We start from the raw sequence: 20,394 nt of genomic DNA on the forward strand, positions 1-20,394 counted from the left end.
CAATCCATAAGGTCCAGAGAGAGCCTGTGTGAGAGGGAGGTGTGAGGTGTCACTCCCCCTCTCCCAGTGAATAATCTACTGACAATTTTTAAAAAAAATTATTCCACCGTTTTATCTTTTTTTTAAAGAATTGGAAAATTTTTCCTCTTTTTTTATGAATTGTGGTACCTCTAGCCATATTTATTTAAAATTCTTTCAAAGATGCTTCAGACAGCCCAGTCTGGCGATGTTTTGTCGTGAATTTTTAAGTTTCATTCATTATTACGAGTACTTTGAATGATTATCAATCAATGAGTACCAAATTTTAGACTCAGAAAAAAAAACACCATTGGATCAACCCACCAAGTGATATAATTTAAAAAACCATTCGCCGGAAAATTTTTCGAAAAATGGAAGAAATTTTTCGAACGCAACATACTAACGAAATTAATATCAATTTCGAGTTTAATTAGAATACTTCGTTGAAAATTGATACTCATCGAAACAGAATTCACTTGATAAAATCTGCAAAATTCATGTACGAAAATAAAATGTAAATCTTTTCTGCTAAAAAAAATCAAATTCAGTTAATTAAGTTATAAAATACCAATTTTTTAAATTTCAATTTTTTTTTCAAAAATCAATCAAATAATTTAGGCAGCTGAAATTTCTATTCATTGGATTTGCTCTTGTTTTGAAATTCGCTTTTCTGAACTTCCACCGTCAAAGTTGTTGGATTTTATGAAAAAATCCCTATTTTTTAATTTTCAATCAAATCCCAGTGAGTTTTCGCTAGAAGCCCACTTCCAAGTTGAAAAACATTTTCCATTTTTTTTGCATGACCGTCGGAATTATTCTACGAGTAGTCACATTTTGAAAAGTAAAGCTTTCTCGGTTTCCCAAACAAAATGGGTCCTCTTGTGTGGATCCCTCCAAAATTGAAAAAATAAAAAAAAATTGACAATTATTGAAGTCCTAATTTTTTTTTTTTTTTTTTTGATTTTCCTTTCTGATCAGAATCTTTTCTAAATAACCTCATTTTCAAGAAAAAACCTTCGGTCCTCCAAACAATATTTCTGATTCTTTCATTTTTTTGTCAACAGTGAGGAGCTTCGCATGGGAGAATCATTGGGTGGGGGGAGGAAGACATTTTTCAAGGAGAAGGATAAGTCCAACCAGAAATGAAAAAATTTTCAAAAAATTTCACAGACTTCAATTTTTTTCAGTCCTAGTTTCATTTTTTGGAGGGCTCTTTAAAAAGAAGACCAAATTGTGAGAGGAATGAAGAATATTTTTTTCCTATAAAAAGGGGTAAGTACATATAATGAATTAACCACCAATTTTTTAAATTTCTAACAAATTTTCAAAAATCAATCTATCGATTTAGGCAGCTGAATTGTGTTCACAGAGGTTTTGAAACATCCTCTTTGTCAAAACGCAACTTTTGTTGAAATTGAAGCCAGAATTTCAAATGGTTCCTTTTGTTAATACGACCTAAATTTGAATTATTGCAGACTTTTCAGTATAAAATTATGTAATGGAACTCTGTTAAAGGAAAGAATGTCATAAAATTGGACACACGTCACGAAAACGTTCTTTCCTGGCAATATAAAAAACACTTCATTAATGATTTGAGTGAAGGGGGGGGGATTCATGAAACTGATGCGTACAAAAACCTACATAAATTCTTCAATTTTTGATCCCTGTAAAATAGTTCATAAAAACTTGAAAAAAAAATTTAAAAACAATCCGGTATATTGATTCTTGGTTTAATGAACCGGAGGTAAATAATTCCCACATTTGGGCCAATCTCCAGGCACTTGAGGAAATTGTTCGGGTTCCCCCACTTGTAAAACGATCTGCATGCCGTTATCATTGTGGGCGGCAAAATGACAATGTAAAAGCCAAAAACCTGAACCAGAAAAGAGAACAGTTCATCAGATATCGCTAGATCTAGATGTAGGCAGTAGGTACAGTAGTTAGGTACCCAAACCCACTAAAAAAATGTAGGTAATCATGCTAAAATACCTGGATTATTGGCGATAAATCTGACTATAGCGAAGCCATGAGCTGGTACTGGCACAGTCTGTCTAATTAAAGGATATTTATTCGTCGTATTGACTCTGAACCAATCCGGATCAGATACCATTTCGTCCAACGTACCTTGTTTCATGATACTCCAATGATGTCCGTGAATATGGAACGGATGATCTCTGATAAATGCGAACGAAGGTACTCCTAGATGAACACATTTTTCAAGATATTCATTTTTATATGAATAGGTAGTGAAATAAGCACGATTATCAATGAGCTGGGAAACTATTGCCCACTTACGATCGATAAAAATCATCTCGATAACATTATTGTACCCTAATTTGATCAAGTTCAAGCAATCGCAATGTTTCAGGCAGACATCGGGACATTTGCTTTGATTTATCAACGGATTTCTAGGATCACTCAGGAGTACGACAGGAGGGAACGTATTTGATTTATTATTCATCGTGTCTTCGTACATTCCACCCAATGGTGTCACTCCAGGTCCAGAACTAGGAACTGAAAATAAACAATTTTTTGTAAATAAATTCTCTTTCATATCAGAGGCATAAGTAGGTAGGTATACTTACGATAATGTCTGTGATACGAATTGGTATCGTATAACTCTTCCGATGTGTAATTGTACATGCCAGCTTCGAAAATAAAACGTTGATCAGGGTCTCTTAATAATCTTTCTGGAGCTTCATGAAGCGAGTTCACTTCATCCAAGCAAAGATTAGTAGCATTATTTTGACAAGGTTCTCTGGCATTATTCAACTCCTAGAATAGAGGTAACGATTTGCTCGATGAAATTACAAAAATACTTATCAAAATAATTCAATATAGGTAGGTAAGTAGAATAAGACAAGTAGGTATAATACAAACAGGTAAATTTGGCATAGCATCAAATAATTCCGGTGTATTGAAAGTGGTAGGAAACGAATTACCGACTCCTTCGTATCTAAGGATGGCTTTTTGATAAGCCAACGAACAGTTATCGCCATATCCTTGGACTCTAATCCAGTAAGACCCGATAGGTTGATTCGCAGTTATCACAACATCGTAAATATCCGCTAAAAATAAACAATCGAGATATTACAAAACTCCAAATGTTTAGCACAGACAAGTTAGAGTATTTTAGGTAGGTTAGATTCAAGAAAACTGCAGACCTGCGTTCAAATACAGAGATTTGACCATCACTGGCTCGACAGCCATCCCATCTGCGGCGATCAAAAGCATAGAATGATTTTCAATAGCGAACTGCAGCGCACAGGCCGACGATGAAGCGGTAATTATACGAAATCTGTATCTATTATTCGATACCACGTTGAATTCAGCTATAGGTGTATCAGTGTCTAGTCCGGTAGCTGGATCCTGTCGAAAAAAAATTAACACATGCTATCGTTAAAAGAAACATTGAAAAAAAAAAACGAAAAGAATAATTGACTCTACCGTATAAGTTCCTATCCCATTGATCAGATATGAATCCGGATATAATGCTATTTGCGATAAATCTTTATTATATCCGGGATACCTCGTGTCGATCAACTCGTGCATCCAGTCGCCAATTTGAATCGTATGAGAGAATAAATCGTAATCGTAAAGATCACTGGCAGGATCTACCAATGCACTGGTACGTACAACGAATGGACCGGACAATCCGTTGAATACTTGTAAAGCTATGTACATATTTGATCAAGTCGAGATTTAAATATTCAAAATAGATGTGATTGAACACAAAAAATAAAAAAGAAGTGAAACGAACGAGAATGCGAATGGTAAAAATGAGTTCCAGAAGTGGAGGCGTTGAAATCATAACGAAACAGCGTGTTGCTCATGATAGGACACTGAGTAACGAAAGGAACGCCATCTTCCCATGGCGATGACCTTTGCAATTCGCCATGCCAGTGAATGGAAGTTTCTCGAGCTGGCATAGAATTTTGTAAACCAACGATGATTCGGTCACCTGCACAAACCTGGAATTGAAACAAAAAAATAATTCATTAGGTTTGCTATTATTTTGAACTTTTGAAGTTCGTTTTTTTTTACCTCCCCTCCTTGAAGCGATTGGATCTTATGAGAAAATAATTTCCTATTTCCATCACGTAGTAGGTATAGATATAAAAAAACCTTTTTGAGAAAAAACTTCTCTCAGTATTCTAAACAAATTTGATCCTTTTGTATAGAGCCCTCCAAAATTGAGATAAGAGGAAAAAAATAAAAAACTCAACTTCAGAGAACTTTTTTCAAATTTTCATGTTTTGTCAGAATCCTTTTGAATAGCCCCCCTCTTCCTCTTCGGCACACCTAAATCATATTTCTGACTTTTTTTTCGAATTCTTTTCAACTGAGAGGATTATTTAGAAGCAATCTAACCAGAATTGAAAAATTTTCAAATATTTTTACAGATTTTAATTTTTTGATTTTTTCCCATTTTTAGAAGCCCTTTAGTTACAAGGAGATCCATTTGTTTGGAGGACCAAAGACGATTTTTCATTTTTTTTTCTCAAAAAAGGGCCTTACAATTACAAGACTTTAATACCAACTTAAGTAAATGCTATCTATTTTTCTTGATTTTTTCCACCTGTGGAGAGAGGGGTGGGTGGATGAAGAGAGGTAACTCCACACAAAGAGGTCAAAAGAGATCAGCCCAAGCGTTTTCAAAATTTAGAACAAAAAAAATAATGAACTTCAATTTTTTATTTATTTATTTTTTTTTAAATTGTGAAAAGTCTTTATCCATACAGGAGGAGTAACATTGTTTGGAGGCCCAAGAAAGGGTTTCTTTCAAAAACTGGGATTCCTGGCACAGAAATGAAATTTTTGAACTTTTTTGACTTTTTCAGCCGGGGGGGGGGGGGGGTTCTTGGCACGATCTAATTTCAAATTGGAAAGTTTGAATTTCCAGGGATTTTTTTCTCATAAAAACCAACCACTTTGAAGGATGGAAGCAATCAAAAATCGCAAAACAATTTCAAATGAAATATAAAATGAAAATAATTTTAAATTATCTAAACAAGGATTAAAAATTGATCTTTTTAGAGCTCTAGAAAGGTGTAGAGGCTCAAAAATTGAAAAATTTTATACGGATATATTGAAAGGTTAATTTTTAAGTACGCTAATCACGCTGCAGTCTCTCCTCCGAATTGCTCAATTATATTTATTAGGTTCGCTATTATTTTGAGGTTCGGTTTTTTAGCCCCCCCCCCCTCCTTGAAGCTGTTGGATTTCATGAGAAAATAATTTCCAATTTTTTCATTTTCCATCAAGCATGAAAACAAAAATTCTGCCAAAGTCCACCTTCAAGTTAAAAAAAAAAAAAGAAAAACCCCAATTCATAGAAAAATTTTACATTTTCGGGTCAGATTTTTTTATGTAACTATAATCCCCGTTTCGAGAATAAACATTTTCTCTGCAGACAGTACCCAAAATAATGTGTTCCTTTTGTATGGGATCTCCAAAATTCGATAAGAAAAAAAAAATAAAAACCTCAACTTCAAAGATTTTAAATTTAGAAAGAATCTTACCAAAAATGAAAAATTTTTTAAATAGGTATTATAAGTACAAATTTTGATTTTTTGATTTTTTACCTATTTTGAGATGAAAGAGACCAATTTGTTTGGGGACTAAGGGGGATTTCTTCATTTTTTTCTTAAAAAAAGATTATTTAGAAGAATTCAGACAAAATGACAATTTTCAAAAATTTCACACCAAGTTAAATGCATTCCATTTTTCTTGATTTTTATTTTTTTCAACTTGGAGGGGGGGAGAGGAAGAGGGAGGAAACTCCATATACAAAATAGCTCAGCCCAAGTTATTTTGAAATTAAAAAAAAAATTATAAACTTCATTTTTTTAAAAAGTTTTGAATAAGGGCTTTATCCATTACAGGAGGAGTAACATTGTTTGGAGGCCCAAGAAAGGGGTTCTCTTTTAAAAATGGGATAATTTAAACAAATGTCTGGCACAGAAATTATTTTTTTCGATTTTTTAAAATTTTGGCATGAGGGGGAGGGGTGGTTCCTCGACATGATCTAATTTCAAGTCAGAAAGTTCGAGTTTTCAGGATTTTTTCACATAAAAAGTAAAAACCAACCAGCTTTGGAAGTGGGAGCAATCAAAAATCGCAAAAAAAATTTCAAAGGGAGAAACAAAATGAAAATAATTTTAAATTAAGTATCAGAACAAGGATTAAAATTGATCCTTCCAGAGCTCTAGAAAGGTCGTGGGGCAAAAAATTGAAAAATTCAGAATGGGTATTGAAACGTAAATTTTTTAAGGACGCTAATCACGCTGCAGTCTCTCCTCCAAAGTGCTCAAATTTCGATTTTTGCGATCAAATGGATCTAAAAAAAACTATAATTTTTCAAAATTTTGGACCCCAGTCCCTTTTCAAGAAACATTGATTTTGAGAATCAAAGGGGTAGTTCGTTTTCTTTCTTCTTTTTAATTCCCTCCTCCTCCCTCCCTTATAACGGATTATCATTATGAAATACTCAAAATAAATGCAGAATGTGAGAAAAGTCTTCAAAAGTAAATACTTTATGGGTATAATCTAAGACAAACACTTTCCCCCAGGGTTTGAAATGTTTAAATGATGATTATTCACCGTCACTTTTTCTAATTCTCTACCCTTTCAATCGGATCGACTCAAGGGATTAAAAACTCAAAACTTCTAGCAAAAAACGTACGTGGAATGATGGTCCTGGAAGTAATCTATTAAACACCAATATAGCTCTTTCGACACCATCGGCAGTAACACATTGAGGATTAAAGCAATCTTCATAAACACTCGGGCAATTCTTACAAGCACTATAAAAACATCAACGACCCAGTAGGTATCAAAAATTGAATAAGAACAAGCAACTTGAAATTTAACGTAAAATACAAATTTACTCACGGTCCCATCGCATGATACTCTTCGGCTACCAATTTATAGTAGCAAATTCGGGGCTGAGGATATTTCGTACAATTTCGCGAGCACAGTGTGTCATTTTCGATTAACTGGTCGTATTCGGGGTTATATCCAACGTCCAAAGGTTGCAGATGATCTTGCAAATTGATTTCATCTGAAAACATCTCGTAAATTGAATTATGAGGGAGGTATTCGAGTGTTCATTCTCAATTACAAAATACCTTCATTTTTTCAAAATAGCAAATACTTGCTGCCTTTTCTCTGTTTTCCAGAGATAGCACACACCCTGATAATTTTTTCCACTCAAGTACATATAAATACAAACTTACTTTGAGCATACGCCACAAAATCACTGGTTAAAACGAAAACGAAACTCAGTAACGAGAACCAACAACGATGGGACATTTTCCAACTTCTTTCCATAGAGATAGGTCTTGTCTAAAATGCTCAACTTCACTAAAGAAAAAAAACACTGATTAATTTCTAATCAATTTTTAAAAAAAATAATTTCTCGATAAAATCGTAAAATTTCCAAAACGGAAGTACATACACTTACATACCTATTTAAAACATTTTCCTACACTTACAATGAACGAGAAGGTACAAAAATGAAAAAATTTTGAATTTTACACACTCATGCTCAAAAGCATTCGATAGTTATATTCGAAACAAATTTTACGAGCTGATAAAAACAAGAACGTACTTACTACGTAGGTATGAGGTACCTAGACACACCAAGTTACGCAATTTACTTGGAACAAAAAACCAAAAACAATACATTTTTCAAAAAAAAAAAAAAAAATTGGTTACAGATTAAATAAATACCGATATTAAAAAAAATAAAATGAAATAAAAAATGAACGAAAATTTATTTCAAAAATCTAAAATCAATCAAAAATATCCGCAGATTTTATTGATTGGATTTCAAAAATCGTTCATTTTAGGTAATTTGTTTACAATCATCGAACACCATCAAATTAAAACGAAGTTCCGAAAAAATAAATAATTATAACGACGAAGTATTTCAATTATTTCGTTGAAATTTAACGAAGATAGCAGCTTTCAACAACGTTTGGTCAACTTATCGCATTTGTTTTTACGTTTTGTAAACTATAGTAATTGAAATTACCAGCATTATAACACGTCACAGTAGGTAATTCAAAACTTGGTGATAAAGTAGGTAGGTAGAAGTAAGGATAGGTATTCAAGTCAACGAATTCGTGAGCAAACAACACAAAAATGTTGAAATTTTTTCAAAACATGGAGTTCTTGCCCATAATAGTTTAAATTGGATCAACTTGCTCAGTTGAAAAATTTCTTTCTCCACTCACAGCAAATTAAATTCGAACGAGGGAACCAAAACTTATATTTTCACCTCACATCATTGTCAATATTTCTTGATGTAGTCCTCCTTTTGTACATTTTTCCAATTTTGAGAAAATAATTGGGAAAAATTGTCAATAAAGTACATATTAAAAAAAAAAAAAAAAAAAAAAAAAAAAATAGTCTAAAATATAAAACAATGAAACAACAATACATATATTTTCAGTCTTTTTTTTTAATTTCAAACTAAAATAATGAATTTGTAATCCAGGGGTCCGTAAACTATTGATTGAAATATTTCTCCGGTCATTCAAGGATCCAAAACTCATTCCAAACATATACCCAGATACTTTATTAACATTCTGCGATAATTTTCAGTAAACAGGGGGCAAATAATCTCCACATTTGGGCCAGTCCTCGGGTAATTCGGGGAAATCTTTGGGTTCACCTACTTGTATAACGAATTGCATACCGTTATCATTATGAGCGGTGAAGTGACAGTGAAGGAGCCAAAAACCTACACCAAGACAAGAATATTCGATCAAATACATACCACAATAATAATCCCTGTTTTTTAATTAATCAGCGTGCGTTATTTTACTAACCTGGATTATCAGCAATGAATCTAACAACAACAAATCCCGCCGATGGTATCGCTACCGAGTCTCTTGCTAGAGGATATTTATTCGACGTGTTCACCTTGAAGGCTTCTCCAAGCAATAACTCAGCCTGTGATCCAACTTTCATAACGCTCCAATGATGGCCGTGAATGTGAAACGGATGATTCATTTCGATTATAGGAGGAACAGAAAGCTCTGTAGATTGTGATTTTTGAAACTGATGACAATTTTTGTTCAAACCATAAAATATACAATCTCGAATCAAATATGTACGTACTGTCGATGAAAACCATTTCGATAACGTTGTTTAAACCTAATTTAATTAAATACAGGCACTCGCAATGCTTGATGTTGATACATTCCTTGGTACACTTCATCTGATTTATTGCCGGATTTTCAGCATCGAACAGAAGTGGAAATGGAGGTACCATATTTGATATTTTGTTAATCGTGTCTTCGTACACTCCACCTAATAAGGGACTCACTTCTTTTCCACCCTCGGGCACTGAGAACAATAATAATTCGTACTTTATAATTTTTTATACCTGATTCCGATTTTTTTTTCAATTTTCAACGAGATACTCACGATAAAATCTGTGATACGTCCCTTCGCCGAATAATTCATCGAGCGAATACGCATAAGAGTCAGCAGAAAATATGTAACTCTCATCGGGTGTTTCTAATAACCTTTCATTAGCCGGATAAATCGAATGTATTTCATCGGAACAGAGATTATCGTCATTGAAATGACACGGCTCCCTACCATTGTTCAATTGCTGACGCAAAAATCGTTCAAATTAGCATCATGTAAATACCTCCAATTAATAATACAGAACATCGTAGCCTACGTACAGGTGGACCTCGAATGGCATTGAATAATTCCGCAGTATTCGGAGTTAGTGGCAACGAAGTACCAGTTCCTTCGTATCTGAGGATAGCTTGTTGAACAGCTGGCGAACATCCTGGACCGTATCCTTGAACTCGAATCCAATAAGGTCTGGGAAATTTATCAGCAGTCACTACCACGTCGTAGATGTCAACTGAAATGATATGTACAATCGAGGTTACTATTTAATAAGTACCTACCTAACAGATTTAATTTGAAGTAGGGATTCGAGGTTCTGACCTGAGCTCAAGAAAAGACTCCTGACCACTTGTGGTTTCACAGGGTATCCATCTGCGGCGATCAAAAGCATTGCGTGATCTTCGATGGCAAACTGCAACGAGCAAGTAGTCGATGTATCGGTGATTATTCGAAATCTGTATTTGTTACCACGTTTTACGACGAATTCAGCCAATGGAGTATTTGTGTGTTGTCTCGAGGCGGTATCCTGCACAGAAAAATTCATTTTTCAGAAATCAAACAGAAATAAAACTGAATGGTAATCATCTAATCAAGAATAAATCGAATATGTACGAGTAGGTAAGCCTACACCTACCGAATAACTCCCCATTCCATTAATCAAATACGAAACTGGTTGGAGGGCTGTATAAGTCGTATTTTTATTGTACCCAGGGTACCTGACGTCGATTATTTCATGGAACCAATCACGTATCTGGATCGTATGAGAGAATAAATCGTAATCGTAAAGACTACTCACAGGATCAGTCTTTGCACTTGTGTGTACGACGAAAGGACCCGATAATCCGTCAAATAACTGCAAAGCTGATATATTTTTTAAAATCACAGCGAGTGTACTTACGAGACTTGAGACTTTGAAGAAAAAAAAGTCATGAAACATACTTACATTCGTGAGAATGGTAAAAATGAGTTCCAGAAGTATCAGCTAAGAAATCGTAACGGAATTTGCTATTGGAAGGTATTGGACATTGGGTTACGTATGGGACGCCATCTTCCCACGGAGATTTTTTTTGCAGTTGTCCGTGCCAGTGAATGGTGACTTCTCGAGCTGGCATTTTATTCTCCAAGTCTACGATGACTCGATCTCCGAAACAGATCTGAAATTTAAGACGAATGTTAGTGAAGAATTAGGTATGCAAATGAAAGAAGATTCGGTTAAAATATATTTTTATAATAATCAAACGCAAGTTTTAAAAGAATATTGAAAGATGGATGAAACAACGTAACACAAATTTAGTGAGATAAGTAATTTGAAAATTTGAGTTTAAAAACCGGAACAGAAAGAAAGAGGCGATAAAATGTAGGTAGGTATATAGCACATACCTATGTACTTAATAATTAGTCTACTGGAGAAATCACATCATGAAATTTTTCGTTTTGGTGTCTAACTTTTCGAAAATTTTCGAAAGGCGCGGTCGGAGTGAGAAGGATTCTAAGAACATTTCCTTCGAAGTATATTAGATTTTTTACTCAACTGTAATCAGTTTTCCATAAAAAAAAATAAATAAATAAAAAAATGATAAAATGGAGGTAAAAACCTGAAATTTTGTTTCTATGATATTTTCTACATTTCGAAGTGATTTGACACTCGGGTCTTGGCGAGCATCTTTTTTATCCAGGGAAAATTAAATTGTAGCCAGGACATATAAGGTGCAGTGGGGTACCTAATAATCGCAAAACGAAAAAAGTGAAGATCATTTTAACAGCGTAATTATCATTTCAAAAGTGACCAACCTGTCTGTATGAAGCTTTCAGGGTACCTACCTACTCATTTTGAAGCATTTTGTACATTATATATCAAAGGAAGACCACTCCACAATTTTTCAAATTGAATTGAAATACATATCGATTTAATTTTTAAATCATTTATTTCACATTTACCTACCCTTGACAGGAGTAATTGCAAAACTTAAAGTAATTTTTTTTTTTTTAGAAAATTGACTTTTTGAATTTTTTGCTCGGTACTATTCGTATTTCTTAAAACATTAACTTCAATTCAATACTTAATCAAACTACCAACAAAAAAAAAAAAAAAATGGCAATTTGTGTTATTGAAATCTAATTTTTTAAATTTTCAGCTAAAAAGTTGTTTTCTGGGACTTTTTATTAAAATTTATTGTAGGTATATGTACATGTCGATTGTTTTCAATGTTTCAAACAACTTTTGTTCAAATATTAATCTTAATGCTCAAAACTTCAAAAAAAAAAAAAAAAAAAAATCATTTATTGAAGGTCATTGACCCGTTCATCAGGCTTCTCAATGTTGTCCGTCTTCCTGTCCAGCCTTCTAGGTCATTGACTCGACTGTCTGGCTTCCCAAGGTGTCTGTCTGCATGGCTGGCCTCTTAAGGTCAATGACCCGTCTTTATGACTTCTCAAGGTCATCTGTCTTCCTATCTGGTTCGAGGTCATCGACTCGACTGTCTGGTTTCCCGAGGCGTCTGTCCGCAGTGTCTGCATGGCGGGTCTCTAAAGGTCAATGACCCGTCTTTATGACTTCCCAAGGTCAGCTATCTTCCTGTCTGGTTTAAGGTTATTGATCCACAAACCTGAACTCTCAAGGTTACGGTGTGATATGTCGGCCTGACTGTTTGTCCTCTTAAGGTCAATGACCCGTAAGTCTGTCTTCTCTAGGTTGAGCAGTCCGTCCGGTATCTCAAGGTTGTTTACGCACCTTTCTTGCTTATGTGGACCTGCCTCCCTGCCCTCTTAAGGTCATTGACCCGTAAATCTGCCTTCTCAAGGTCGTCTGTATTCATGACAGGTCTTTCAAGGTCATTGACTCGTCTGTCTGGCTTCCCGAGATGTCTGTCCGCATGGCTGGCCTCTCAAGGTCAATGACCTGTCATCCATCTTCCTGTCTGGTTCAATGTTATTGACCCACGAGCCAGAACTCTCAAGGTCATTTACCCATATGTCCAGCCTCCAAAGGTCGTCTACCCTGTCTGGCATTTCAAGGTCATTGACACATCCATATGGCTTCACAAGGTCGTCTGTCTCACTATCCAGCCTTTTAAGGTCATTGACTCGTCTGTGCGGCCCCTTATAAGGTCACTGAACTAACTTTCCAGTCTCACATGGTCGTCTGCCAGTCTGTCTGGTCTCTCAAGGCTGTCTGCGTGCCTTTCTAGCTTTCCAATGTTATATGTCGGCCTGACTATCTGTCCTCTCAAGGTCATTGACCTGTGAGTCTGTCTTCTCTAGGTTGAGCAGTCTGTTCGGTATCTCAAGGTTGTTAACGCACCTTTCTTGCTTCGTCCCAAGGTTATATGTATGTGGGCCTGCCACGATGCCGGTGCCTGTCTGCCCTCTTAAGGTCATTGACCCGTGAGTCTGTCTTCTCTAGGTCGTCGGTCTTCATGGCTGGCCTTTCAAGGTCATTGACCCGTCTGTCTGGCTTACCCAGGTCATCTGTCAGTCTGTCCGTTTGACCCCTTAAGATCATTGATCGTCTACCTGGCCTTGTGTCTGGCCTATCAAGGTCATTGACCCGCTTCTCTGGCTTCCTCAGGTCGTCCTTCGTCTGCTTATCCGTCTGTCCGTCCAATTAAAAAATTATGAAATTCATCACTACTGATGATATATTTTTCGTTTTGAATGCTTCTTCAACCCCCCCCGCCCCCCATCCTCTCGGTGTACCTGCCTTGTTAGAGATGCATGAACAATATATCCTAATGTCATTGGAGGGGTGGGAGGGGGGGTCTAAAGAATTGAACCTATTTTGCCCTGAACTAGTTTTGTACTACGACGATGAACAGACCTTATTTTAAATAACTAGATATCAGTTTACCTTATCAGCCAAAAATCAATTTTGAAAAGCTAATATCCTAAAACTGGGAGAAACGCTCGCTTGAGACAGTGCAGGACCCCTCTTATGCGTTTTCCAGACATCAAAATGGTCAAACAATATCCAAAACAAACTTCATCATTATGTCTTCTTTTTTATTTTTCTACCAAATTTTCACAGCTGAACAACGTAAGATCAGAGTGATCGAGGGGCCTTGCAAAAAAAAGATAAGAAGTACCTACTGAAAGCGTATGAATTAGGAAATACGAGTATTTTCTCAATATAATATGTACATGCTTAGATTTCCAACATCTTCATTAACAACACTTACGTAGAAAATAATTAATTTTCATACACTCTGCTTGCTAAAAATAGCAAGTTCTTGAGTTCTGTGAATTTTAATCATTATCATTAATTTATCAACATTATTGATTGTAAGTATCGACTTAATTTCATCTCTTTCATTGAAAATAATATTCAAGTTCATGGAAGTGTTTCTTTTAATCGACTAGCGATGAGAAATGATCCTGATTAAATCTTATTAAATGATAAGTCACTAAATAAAAACAATCACACTGTAGTAGCTACTCGTATGTAGTTTTTACATTTTGTATAGCACTGTTCTCTGTTCTAAAATCGAAAAGAGCTTCTGCAAAGTAATGCAATTCTTTATGTTTATGACGTCGTGTTTATTCACTTCAATTATAAGCTTGAGTATATCAATAACTTTACCGCGTCGCCTCAGCCAGGAAATCGACTACGACTTCTCGTATAATCCAAATGGTGAGTTTGAAATGTTCTATAATTTACTCTGCATACGTACCTACCTACGTATTGAAAGCAAACTTCAACTAGGTACCTCTACCTGCAGAACTTATAAATGAATTTTAATAATTTCAGACACGCTTCAACAGCTAGAGAGCTTGGATAGTGATCCATTACAGCAAATTGAAACTGCCTTAAACCAGACGATAGGAGATATCCGGAATATTTTGACTAATGGAGATAAACAACGACAAATTTCCACAATTAAAAAATTGAACTTCGTGCTGACAGATATGTTTTTTGATACAATTTCAGAAATCCAAGATCTCAAAGAATTTGTGAACAAAGTACTCATTCCGAACTATGAAAGTGTGTGGTAATGAAACAGAATTATTTCTTATTTTATCAGCACCAAGAAAATTGATTTTTTTTTTTTTTTGCAGATCCCATGCCAGTTTTTCTGTGCATGGATGTTAGTACTCGATGTCTTGGATGACGTTTCACATCGTCAACAATTAAAGTTTTACCATAACCGACGGAAAAGTATCTTTCAACTCGTAGATAAAGTTACAAATAAAAACTCAGAACGAAAGCAAAGAAGATTGTCCAAAGATGAATTCATAGCAGTATTACAAATGCTGGGACCTAAACTCGAGCAACCCCTAATTGAGAAAATAGCCAAGCATTCAGTACCAGACTACAAATACCGAGGCAAAAAAGTCTTCTATTACGAGGAGGTGCTACTTGGATTCACAGCATGGATAAGGTATTTCAATAATTCTGCAACGATTTTCAAATACAACTTAATAGAGGAATTCAAACAGCATCACAATGATTGGATCGCCGCCACTCAAAAGTTCGCATTAATTATGTCAAGGGATCATTTTCTTGCCAACAACATAAGATATTGGTTTTGGATCAACTGTACAGAAATGATCGTACGTGGGTGTAAGATGGATTTTGAAGATATACTGGACTCTGTTTTCACAGGTGGTTGGTATTACGAGCAGCAAAATATCGACCAGTTCGAATTACTCGTCCGGGTTTTAAAAAAGACCACGTTTGAAAACTTTTACCCACAACAAAATTTCACACTGGAGTACGAATCTTTCTTAAAACGACCAGAAGTAGGAATGCCGCAGTCATCGGCATGCTATGGCGATACCCAGAGAAATATCACCTACTTCCTCAAAAAATGGGGTACAACTTTTCTACCATCGAAGTAATCTCATTAGGTATCAACAATACTATTGTCATGGCAGGATAACTAAACATATTTCTAGTCCACAATGCCAGTTAATATAATTTTTTTTTTTTTAAAGAAAATATTTATAAAAAAATTATAATTGATTTTAATTAAAATGAAATTAAAAATTGATAAATGAAATTTTAATTTTAAAAACAAAAGACAAATGAAAATATGTACATATTTTTTTGCTAATTTTATTTTACTTGTACCTTATATTATTTCAAAGTGAACATGGATTTTAATTGTACATAATTTTACTTGTTGAGTTGAAATTTTTTTTTCAATATACTAAGTAGATTCTTTTTGAGTGGGTATTTATTTGGTTTCATAAATCGTAATAACTGGCAAGAGAATGAAATAAAAATTGCAAAATTCGCAAACATTTCCCTGGCTTTTCCAGCAGAGCGAAATGGACTAAAATATTTTTCAAAAAAACAATACAAAATTACAAAAATAGTTGGAATTTAAAAAATTTTCATTTTGACCAAATTCAGGTAATCAACACGTATCGACCAACATGTTTCGAAGCCCATTTTCCACATGACTCATAGTCTGGCATATGACAATAGGAGTAATTGCACCCCCCCCCCCCGCCGATCCTCCGGGACAACTTTTTTCGTTAAGGGGACATCCTAAGGAACATTTCAAAGCAAACTTTCCAAAAAAAAAGTTGGCCTTACTTACAAAATGGCGGCCATTTTGATTGACAGGTCAGTCGAAATCGCAGATTTTGCGTTTTAACATAGGACTTGCACGAACTTTTTCAAACTTTACAAAGGTAGATCGAAAGATCATGCAAAAATTTATCACCTGTCAAAATTTCAAGTGCTAAAGTGTGTTTTTCGATTTTTGGTGAATTTTTGAAAATCGAACTTAGGCCAAAAATGAGGGAAAAATCAAAATTTTACCTAATTGACCAAGAAAGCTGAAATTTGGGATATACCCTATTTTCGACATGCCAAATCGATTGGAAACGGTTTCGACCCGTTTTGAGCAGTTCTGGAGCCTCCAGCAGATTTTTGAAACTCGAAATTCCCACAAAATTTCATCAAATTGGAGTTGTAAAGCTAAAATTTATTCTAAAAACTAATTTCAATACGCTACGAAGTACTGCAGGTGAATTTCAAGTCGTTTTAGATCCTCCAGCAACTTTTTGAAAATTCCTGAAGCCTCCAGCAGATTTTTGAAACTTTAAATTTTCACAAAATTTCATCAAATAGAGATGGAAAGCTGAAATTTACTCTACACTCCAATTTTAACACCCTTCTGAAGACGACTTCAGGTGGATTCAAGTAATTTCAGGGCCTGCAGCGACTTTTTTTGAAAATTACTGGAGCCTCCAGCAGATTTTCGAAACTTTAAATTTTCACAAAATTTCATCAAATGGAGATGGAAAGCTGAAATTTACTCTACACTCCAATTTTAACACCCTCTGAAGACGACTTCAGGTGGGTTCAAGTCATTTTAGGGCCTCCAGTGACTTTTTTTGAAAATTACTGGAGCCTCCAGTAGATTTTTGAAACTTGAAATTTCCCCAACAATAATTTATCAAATAGAGTTGGCAAGCTGAAATTTACTTCGCAGACTGCATGGTGGTTTCAAATGGGTTTGAAGCTTCCAGCTACTTTAAGGAAACTTCAATTTTAAAAAAAACGTCATACAACCTTTCAAAAAGTTGCTGGAGGCTCCAAAACGACTTGAAATTTACCAGCAGTCAACTTCGTAGCGCATTGAAATTAGTTTGCAGAATGAATTTTGACTCTCCATCTTAGTTTGGTGAAATTTTGGGGAAATTTAAAGTTTCAAAAATTTACTGGAGGCTCCAGTAATTTTCAAAAAAGTCACTGGAGGCCCTAAAATGACTTGAACCGACCTGAAGTCGTCTTCAGAGGGTGTTGAAATTGGAGTGTAGAGTAAATTTCAGCTTTCCATCTCCATTTGATGAAATTTTGTGAAAATGTAAAAGTTTCAAAAATCTGCTGGAGGCTCCAGAACTGCTCAAAACGGGTCGAAACCGTTTCCAATCGATTTGGCATGTCGAAAATAGGGTATATCCCAAATTTCAGCTTTCTTGGTCAATTAGGTAAAATTTTGATTTTTCCCTCATTTTTGGCCTAAGTTCGATTTTCAAAAATTCACCAAAAATCGAAAAACACACTTTAGCACTTGAAATTTTGACAGGTGATAAATTTTTGCATGATCTTTCGATCTACCTTTGTAAAGTTTGAAAAAGTTCGTGCAAGTCCTATGTTAAAACGCAAAATCTGCGATTTCGACTGACTTGTCAATCAAAATGGCCGCCATTTTGTAAGTAAGGCCAACTTTTTGTTTGGAAAGTTTGCTTTGAAATGTTCCTTAGGATGTCCCCTTAACGAAAAAAGTTGTCCCGGAGGATCGGCGGGGGGGGGGTGCAATTACTCCTATTGTCATATGCCGGACTATCTATCAGTCTCACCATCAGTCAGTCAATGGTTTCATGCACTCCTACCTCCCCATCTTCCCACCCCAAACCTTCTCTTTTAACTTTTCAAAATAAAAATCTCTGTCCATCTAATACTTACTATCTTACACATCAGTTACACAATGTTTACATTAAACTGGCATTATTAGACTTGGGAAACTTAAAATTACACTTACGTGGAATTCTGGCCCTGGAAGCAATCTATTAAACACAAGAATAGTTCTCTCGATACCATCGGCGATGACACATTGAGGACTGAAGCAATCATCTCGAAAAAACGGGCAATTTTTGCAGGCTCTAAAAATTAGGTAGGTACAACAAAATATTAAAATTTGTAGTCTACGTCTCGAGAACTTTCAAATTGCGTAGGTAATTGAATTACACTTACGGTCCCATTGCATGGTACTGTTCGGCCACCAATTGGTAATAGCAAATACGAGATTCTGGGTATTTTGTGCAATTTCTCGAACACAGCTTCCCATCGTCGTCGTTGATTAATTTATCGTATTTGGGGTTACGTCCGACATCCAAAGGCTGCAAATAATCTTCCAAGTTGAGTTGCTCTAGAAAACACCAAAAAAAAATCAAAATAAATATCCGTCTTTTTTCAAGCAAAAAAAAAAAATAATAAAAAGTTTATTTTTGGTAAGTAACATAAACTTACTTTTATTTTCATCACGACAAGCCACAAAAGTACAGGTGAATATGAAAACCACAGCTGTTGTTATCGAAAAAAACCAAAGTCTATTCATTTTTCAATTTATTATCAGGATAGTTGAAACGGTGGCGGGAGTAATTTTTGAGCCATGGTCTGAAAATATACCTACAACAAAAAAAATATGAAAATTTCAATCATCATTTTGTTTGAATAAAAATGTTAGGTATTTGTTAGGTACCTATATACTTAGACAATTTTTTCAATATGTGATTAGGTTTAAATGCTTTCAAGTTTCCTGGCTTGATTAGAAAATTCGTGGAACAATTAAATAAATTTTTAAAATTTGATGTTTGACGCACGTCCGTGCTCTTTGAAAATGTTTAGTATAGGTATGCGCACGTAATTTAGCTTGTGTGGTTAAAAATTCTACTTAAAATAATTTTGGCTTCTAGTGTAAGAATTTTTTTCTAGTCACGTACCACAGATTATCATTTTACGGATATTACCTGACATAACAATTACAAAATTATTGAAATAATTTAAAGAAGAAACGTTCAAAAAACGACCAAAGCTAACTTAAAACGCAGTTTAAAGCAACAACAGCTGTAAAAACGTCAAGAAAACACGTGAAAAGTTCAACTTTAGAAATAATATTGTTAGTAAGAAGGTATTAAAACTTACTTAGTTATACTTGATACTGCATTTAGGACAGGTAAGTAGGTATTACAAATTATCAACATTTTGCATGGCCACAAAGCTCATTGATAAAGTCTTCAAGTTCATATGTACTAGCTGATAGATATCATGAACAAGTGTATAGGTACTTACATAAAAAATACAATAGACCTACTTAACTTTTGTCTACATATCGTTTGCTCGATAAAAAAAAGGTGTTATTTTCAAATTTCGAAAAAGTACATATACATTTTCGTTTTTCATGGAAAAAGATTAGGATATCCTGCAATTTAATAATCGCACAAGTCACATGGAGATAAAAAAAAAGTCTGACCTTGGAGACAAAGAACTATAATAATGTTCTTTACGGTTTCTTTTTCCTTTTTTTAAAAAATCAAATTTTTTTTCGAATCTTTCTATTGAATATTTGATTTTTTTCAAAATTAGGGATCTCATTTTCTGTGTTTTTTTTTTCATCAAGATTGCGAAACATAAAATATTACTTATTTTTTTTAGAGTGTTTATAAATATTTTTTTAAAGGCAGAATCAAAAATGGATACAAAATTGCTTGAAGTTAACACAAAAAATAAAATTGACAGAAAAATGATTGAAAAGCAAGAAGAGTTCATGAAATATTTTTTTAAATAAAAGACAAATCAGAAAACCAGACAATTTGATATGGAAATAGGTGCAAATTAAGAAAAAGTTGACGAAATTTGATCAAAATTGTGTAGAAAAAAAAAACGCATACATTTTTTCAAATTTACAGAAAATCGGTTTTAATGTTCGTAAAAATAAGATAAGATAAGATATTTTATTTTGGCAGTGCCTACAACACAATAATTTTGATTTTATAGCACTTATAATACTTTTGGAAGGTAAATTAGATATAGGCATAGTAATTTATCGTTTTTTGATTAATTTAATAATATTATTAAAATTTAAATTACGTATTAGGTATCTAAAAATTTGTTTAAGTCATCTTTTAGATTTTGAAGGTCTACAAAGGGGCAAGTAATCGAGTGGTTGTTATCAAAAATTACATTACAATTACTACATAAAATTG

The 20,394-nt window shown here is 34.4% G+C and overlaps 2 protein-coding genes and 1 long non-coding RNA gene across 8 annotated transcripts; 1 reads left to right on the forward strand and 2 right to left on the reverse strand.

The window, feature by feature from the left end:
* Positions 1-1,716: 1,716 nt before the first annotated feature.
* LOC135848700 (uncharacterized) lies at positions 1,717-8,025 on the reverse strand. Of its 3 annotated transcripts, none has more exons than XM_065368667.1 (12): positions 7,635-8,025; positions 7,257-7,383; positions 6,913-7,081; positions 6,704-6,824; positions 3,779-3,989; positions 3,466-3,692; positions 3,183-3,387; positions 2,899-3,086; positions 2,604-2,793; positions 2,314-2,532; positions 2,008-2,217; positions 1,717-1,891 (listed from the first exon to the last, which is right to left on the reverse strand). In XM_065368667.1, exons 2-12 carry the CDS (start codon positions 7,348-7,350, stop codon positions 1,749-1,751), a joined length of 1,977 nt encoding a protein of 658 aa, XP_065224739.1. In that variant the 5' UTR covers positions 7,351-7,383; positions 7,635-8,025; the 3' UTR covers positions 1,717-1,748. The 3 variants fall into 3 exon arrangements, with proteins under 3 accessions (XP_065224739.1, XP_065224738.1, XP_065224740.1); XM_065368666.1 differs by lacking the exon at positions 7,635-8,025 and adding an exon at positions 7,488-7,628; XM_065368668.1 differs by lacking the exon at positions 7,635-8,025 and adding an exon at positions 7,478-7,614.
* Positions 8,026-8,442: 417 nt separating this feature from the next.
* LOC135848699 (uncharacterized) lies at positions 8,443-19,415 on the reverse strand. 4 transcript variants are annotated; one of them, XM_065368663.1, is made up of 12 exons: positions 19,334-19,415; positions 18,659-18,817; positions 18,383-18,557; positions 18,171-18,291; positions 10,619-10,829; positions 10,310-10,536; positions 9,997-10,201; positions 9,723-9,910; positions 9,457-9,646; positions 9,148-9,375; positions 8,856-9,065; positions 8,443-8,767 (listed from the first exon to the last, which is right to left on the reverse strand). In XM_065368663.1, exons 2-12 carry the CDS (start codon positions 18,744-18,746, stop codon positions 8,625-8,627), a joined length of 1,986 nt encoding a protein of 661 aa, XP_065224735.1. In that variant the 5' UTR covers positions 18,747-18,817; positions 19,334-19,415; the 3' UTR covers positions 8,443-8,624. The 4 variants fall into 4 exon arrangements, with proteins under 4 accessions (XP_065224735.1, XP_065224733.1, XP_065224732.1 ...); XM_065368661.1 differs by lacking the exon at positions 19,334-19,415 and adding an exon at positions 19,159-19,301; XM_065368660.1 differs by lacking the exon at positions 19,334-19,415 and adding an exon at positions 19,132-19,295.
* On the forward strand, positions 14,032-15,837 carry LOC135848702 (uncharacterized). Its single transcript, XR_010559414.1, has 3 exons — positions 14,032-14,302; positions 14,420-14,653; positions 14,728-15,837. It is a non-coding gene; the product is annotated as an uncharacterized LOC135848702 (long non-coding RNA).
* Positions 19,416-20,394: the final 979 nt, after the last annotated feature.

Source organism: Planococcus citri, chromosome 5, assembly GCF_950023065.1.
Source record: "Planococcus citri chromosome 5, ihPlaCitr1.1, whole genome shotgun sequence".
Taxonomy (NCBI): Eukaryota; Metazoa; Arthropoda; class Insecta; order Hemiptera; family Pseudococcidae; genus Planococcus; species Planococcus citri.

Bases quoted from the DNA above. Each gene is read 5' to 3' on its own strand.
- LOC135848700 (XM_065368667.1), bottom strand. From the start codon at position 7,350: ATGGAAAGAAGTTGGAAAATGTCCCATCGTTGTTGGTTCTCGTTACTG. The intron at 7,082-7,256 runs GTAAGTTTGTAT...AGATGTTTTCAG, and splicing joins TTTTGTGGCGTATGCTCAAA to ATGAAATCAATTTGCAAGAT. The intron at 6,825-6,912 runs GTGAGTAAATTT...ATGTTTTTATAG, and splicing joins GAGTATCATGCGATGGGACC to TGCTTGTAAGAATTGCCCGA.
- LOC135848699 (XM_065368663.1), bottom strand. From the start codon at position 18,746: ATGAATAGACTTTGGTTTTTTTCGATAACAACAGCTGTGGTTTTCATA. The intron at 18,292-18,382 runs GTAAGTGTAATT...CCTAATTTTTAG, and splicing joins CAGTACCATGCAATGGGACC to AGCCTGCAAAAATTGCCCGT. The intron at 10,202-10,309 runs GTAGGTGTAGGC...TTTTCTGTGCAG, and splicing joins ATGGAATGGGGAGTTATTCG to GATACCGCCTCGAGACAACA.